General features: G+C 28.5%; 1 protein-coding gene across 1 annotated transcript; it reads left to right on the forward strand.

Annotated features, from left to right (window-relative positions):
• Positions 1 to 1,107: 1,107 nt before the first annotated feature.
• On the forward strand, positions 1,108 to 1,955 carry LOC130935598 (auxin-induced in root cultures protein 12). Its single transcript, XM_057865413.1, is given in 2 exon segments — positions 1,108 to 1,381; positions 1,384 to 1,955. Coding segments are annotated over 2 exon segments (750 nt in total). The 5' UTR covers positions 1,108 to 1,125; the 3' UTR covers positions 1,878 to 1,955.
• Positions 1,956 to 6,275: the final 4,320 nt, after the last annotated feature.

Genomic DNA, 6,275 nt, shown 5'->3' on the forward strand with positions numbered 1-6,275 from the left:
TGATTTTGGTCTGTTTTATACTATTACTAACTCCAATCATAAGAAAAATCGAATTTGGAAATGGATTTTATTTTTATTAAAAAATTAGAATTATATTATGTGTATATTAAAATCAACCATTAAAATTAGTTATTAATATAAAATATATGCTGAAATACAAATACACATTGAAAATAAATTAAAAGTTTAATTACTCTGTTGGTTTTTATAGTTTCGCAAAATTTTTAATTAGGTCTTGTACTTTTTTTCGTTTTAATTGAGTCCATGCACTAAATTTTTTTTAATTGAGTCCCTATACTTTTTTTTCTTTTTATTTGGGTCCCTGCACGATTTTTTTTAGTTAGGTCCCTATAAAATTAAGCCAATTACTGCTAAGAGAGATCTAATTAAAAAAAATTAGTGTAGGAAACCAATTAAAAAAAAAAAATATAGATACCTAATTAAAAATTTTGCGAAACTATAAGGATTAATAGAGTAATTAAACCTAAATTAAACCACACAAATACATTGATAGCTAATTTTAATTTACAAATAGAATTTTTTTAAAAATTATTATTGAGATATTTTATGTAAAATTATATATAAAACTTTTAATTTTAATTTTTTAATAAATGAACTTTTAGCATACGATGAAAATCTTTTATATTTGGCTTGAGTTCTTAAATTCAAACTTTATTATTATAATATAAAAGTTAATATTCCAAGAATAACGATTATATTACAGTACATCAAAATTTGTTATTATTATAAAATATATATTATAAATAAATGAAATTATATACAAATATACAGTGAATAATTTTAATTTTAGTATATAAATATAATAGAATTTTTGTAAGTATAAATATTGTACTATCCCAATTTTCATGGCATACTTTTATGGAAGATTCTTGAGTGCCTATGTTTTTCTTTGTTTAAATGGTCTAAAAATAGAAGTAGAGGATAGTGGAACTTACGGTTTTATTTGAACTTATCTTTTTTATTTTGAATAGATACTTACTTTTATACCTTTTATTGTACGATTGCTTTATATCTTATCAAAATATTATTGCTTTTACACATCTTTTGGTCTCCACGCGCCCCCACTTTCTTCTATATATTCCTTCTCCCCACAACAAACCACAAATGCCACTTCACTTAACCCTCTTTTCTCCTTCATCAATGGCTTCCCAAACCCTCTTAGTCTCCATTGCCATCTTCATCACCCTCTTTTCTTCCACAGTACACTCTCTCACCTGTAAATCTCAGAAGCTTTCCGGATCTCAAACCTACGCTAACTGCACCGACCTCTCCGCCCTCGGCGCCACCCTCCACTTCACCTACAACGCCACCAACAGCTCCATCTCCGTCGCATTCTCCGCCGCGCCTCCGTCCAACGGGGGGTTGCCTGGGGAGTCAACACCGCCGGCGGCGGCATGATCGGAGCACAGGCACTCATCGCCTACAAACACAGCGACGGAAAACTCGCCGTTGACTTGTACAATCTCACCTCGTACGGTGGCATTGACCCCGTCAAGAAACTCTCCGTCGACACCTGGGACGTGTCGGCGGAGGAGTCTAGCGTCGCCGTGACGATCTATGCGGGGGTTAAGATTCCGGCGAAGGCTGACAACGTTAGCCAGGTGTGGCAGGTGGGACCCGTGGTGAGCGGGAAACCAGGAAAGCATGACATGGGGAAAGAGAATCTTTCAGCGAAGTCAGCGCTGCCGGGAACCGCTGCGTCGGCGGTGGCTCCGGCGCCGGCAAGTGGTTCTGGTGGGAACACCACGGGCGGTGGTAGTAACAAGAGTGGTGCGGCTTCGTTGATGGGTGAGAGATTCAGTTTGGGATTTTACCTTACTGTGATTTTGGTTATGGCGGGTTTCTTGAGCATGTGATTGTGATTGTGATTGAGAAATCAGATTTTATATTTTATATTTATTTTATATTAATAGTTGAGAAGTTCTTGTTCTGCATCAACATAATCTTACCCACTTCATATTTTCAACTTTGAAGCACTCGAAATAAATGTGGGTCCTAATATTTTCTTTTGTAATTTTACTACGTGTATATTTTTTTGTAGTAGACATTGTTTTAATATTAATATTTTTTAATAAGTAAGTACATATTTTTTTGTTTTATTAATTAAAAAATAACTTAAATATACAATAAATTGATGATAAATTTATTTTTATATAGATATTAAGAGTGTTTATTATATAAATTAAATAATATTTTTCTTTTAGTTAAGATGCTTTTAAATATTTATACTTTTATATAGGTTCGCGTGTTCAAAATGCAAATATATATTAAGCGGTGGAAAGAAATAGGGTTGGAAAAGAATTTTTGTTATGATTATTGCTGTTTTTATTTACTGTTATTTTTTATTGCTTATTATGGTTCATCCATTCATGTATAATTTTGTTTCCTTTTTTGTTAAAAAAAAACTTTGCATTTTATTTTTGGAAATAAATAATTAGTTATATACGTTAATGAATTATTATGATAAATAATCAATATCGGAAGATGCGGTTGTCTAAAATTTAAGGTAAGCTCTCTGCTCGCCACAGGACTTTCCATTTTTTTTTCTATTATTTTATAAATTTGATCACTATATATTCTTTGGTCTATATCTCATAATGTGAAAGTTTCACATGTAGTCTTTGATAATTTATATCTTTATCTTACTGGAGTATTCTTGGGTTTTTTTTCTTAATTTATATTTTTTAATTATATTTTATAATAATATATAAAATTTAATTTTAATATATTGACAGTGTAAAATATTTTATACAATCATTCAATTTCATTTGTTCTTTTAGATAATCATAGTTAATATTAAAAATAATTATTTTTATTTTATCGTATTACGTAATATATATATAATTATTTTATTCATTTTAAGTAGTGTATCAAAATTATATTTTAATATATATCAAATTTTATTCATTTGAAATTTAGCAGAACAACTAAAAGCATAAATTAAAAATATTAATTATTTAAAAAGATTAATTAATTTATTGCGCAAAACAATTTTTTTTCCAAAATCTAATACATGCTTGATTAATTGATTATAGACTATATAGCCTTGAACATTGTGACTAGGGGTGCACAGACCCGGTCCGGCCCGAAGGTCCGGCCCGGTCCCGAACATTTTAGGGGCTAATTTGGTGTGATTTCATCGGGTTTAGGGCCGGGTAAGGGTCTCAAAAATAGACCCGGTCATTATTTCGGGTCGGGTCCGGGCCATAGCTCGGGTCACCCGAAGTCGGCCCGATGGTCCGGTCATCATACACAATTAATATTTTGTGTTATTAGTGATGGATCATGACTATTCTTATGTGGAATTTAAGTATTGTAAACCTTAATATTTTGTGTTATTAGTCATTATAAGACTATAAGTTAATGTTTTATGTTTAGAATGCATAAGACTTTAGACTAATGCATAATATTATGTTATTTGTATTGATTTAAATATTTGGTATTATTAGACAATATTAGTATTGATTGTGGTTATGCTTTAATTTTAAAGAAGGGTTGGTTCTTATTATATTTTTCTAAGTAAATTTTACCATGTTAAATAATGGTTGGAGTCTTGGAAATTTGGATATTTTTACATGTTAGCTTACAAGAAGGTATCAACGTAATGTAATATTAACGGCCCGGTTTCACCCGATTTTTACCCGGTATAATTGTGACCCGAAAGTGTATTGGTTTCATCGGGTCTAGGGTCGAGTTCGGGTCTAATAAATAGACCCGGTGTATATTTCGAGTCGGGTCTGGGTCCCATCAAACCCGGCTTCACCCGGCCCATGTGCACCCCTAATTGTGACATGAGTTTAAAAATTTCTCCGATTAGGTGAGGGGTTTTATTGCCATCAATTATTGGTGCGTGCGTCACTTTTTCCCAATTTATGCGTACAATGTTAATGGCATCTACCTTGTGTTACGGCCCTTTCTAAATGTCGGATTCTCTTTTGCATCTTGGTGAATAAAGAAAAATGCCGTATGCTTAAAAGCAGAAAGGAGAATAAAACATTTGCATAGTTGAACTTTCCTAGATGCATGATGACTCGGGAATGAATTAATTCTATTAAGAGGAGGTTAGAAACCAACTTTCTTCGGTGAATATTAATTTTTTTTAATTTATTTATTTTAAATTCTAAAATTGAATAGTATTGACTAAATAAAAATTAAATTTTTATATTTTCTCTTTTTTAAATACCCCCAACTTACATTTTTCACATATAGAATACCGTCGCAAACTAGAAACAACAATTTACATTAAGAAGAAGGACGGTAGGAATAGGGTTGATTTGTTATAGTTTATGTATTTTTATTTTTATTTTTATTTAAAAAGAAAACAAGAAAAGGGAATTGTTTGCAGTAGAATGAATTTAGCCAATTAGTAGCTTCGGGTTCATGACTTTGACTACAATAGTAAATCACAAGGCACTAAATTATAAGACCTATCTATAAGTATGAAATGAAATAATGTTTTGGGCAGCAGTACACATGGAATGAGTTGGGTGTAGGACCAGACAAACACAAGCAATATGATTTTAAAAAGTTAAAAAACTAAAATTTATTTTATTAATTATTTATTTTATATTTCTTTTAATATAGTTAATTATTTTTTAGTTAATTTATATATAGGTAATTTAATATGAAACAAAAAAATTTTCCATTTTGATTTGTATGAAAAAATAACCTTTTATACGATCAAATTACTCATAAAAAGAGCAATTCACACAAATAAAATAAGTTTTAATTCACAACATGATGTAGCGGATTACATGTATTTAAAATTTGCATTAAGATATCGCGAATTACATACAATTAAGATTGTTATATTTTTATCTGTAATTTTCTAATATTATATTTATATAAAAGTTTCTCCAACTTATTTTATTTGTGTGAATTATCCAAATAAAAATATAGAACTAATGTGTATACTATTTTTTTAGAGCTTAATTTGGAATAGTATGATAAAAGAATATAATATAAAATAATTAGTCGTTTTAGCGCAGAGTGATAAAGTTTGAAAAAATGATAAAGTTTGAAAATTAATTAACCAATAGTCAACTGTATTTTATATAAATTTAAAATTTTAATTATAAGTTATTTTATATTTTAATTATATACTTAATTATCTTTAATATTTAAGTTTAATTTAATTTTATCTCTAATATTTTTAAAGTTTATTTCTAATATTTTAACACGATCAGCGTTAATAATTTTTATAACAATTATTTGTGAATTGCATTTTCTTAAAAATATATTTTTAAAATATTAAGTGACTACCATTTTAGCTATAAGGAGTTAAACTAATTCAATATTTAAGAAATATAGAATATTTTAAATCATTTTTCGAACTAACTTTGATAATTAAAAAAATTAATTTGTCTTATCTAGACTAAAATATTTTATGATAAAAATTAGCATTTTGTTCATTTTATATTTACTCCTCAATTAATGGTGACGTCTTAATCGAAGCTACATTAATACATTCTCAGTTGTCAGTGTCAACTTCCTATTATTTATTGACAGCATTCCATGAAATATTTTTGAGGTTGCTTGCGTCATACACACTTCAAATCTACGTAGCCCTTTAACGAATTAGTGTAATACTAACGGAAAATTATCCGCTATTCCAAGTACATTCATGGAACATGGCTGTTCCAAGGAGCAAAAAGTTTTCATGTTAATTTTGTCGTTTAGTAACTTTTTGAAAGACCCAAAAATCCTCCAAATTAGTCAGTAAATGACATAAATGGGCAGCTATAAATGGTCCGCTACACTAGGGTTGTTGGCTTTTAATGTGAACTAACTTAGTTGTTTACCCTCTAAAATGTACTTTGTGTGCTTCTATTTTAACGTTATATGATCATAACAGCTGGGCATATAATCACATGCAAGTATTGTATTTTGTTTGTAATTAAAATCTATTTTCATCATATAAAATTTAATACTAATTTATTATAAGATAATTTATGTCTTTGTTTTTTTCAATTGTATCATATCATTATATCAACAATTTCCCATAAATAATAATTCTACAATTTGTCAATATAATAAATAAATGAATTTCTACATAGTAATTATTCAAAGAATATAAATTATAATATTTAAAAACATTTGTCTCTATTTATGGGTATCATTACTCATCAATAGTTTCAAAATTTAAATTAATTTTGATATGCCACTAACTAATTAAATTTTATACTTATCATTATTCAATTGAATTAAAATATAATGATTAAATATAATTAACATCTACATATTAAACTGCTATA

Source organism: Arachis stenosperma, chromosome 6, assembly GCF_014773155.1.
Source record: "Arachis stenosperma cultivar V10309 chromosome 6, arast.V10309.gnm1.PFL2, whole genome shotgun sequence".
NCBI lineage: Eukaryota > Viridiplantae > Streptophyta > Magnoliopsida > Fabales > Fabaceae > Arachis > Arachis stenosperma.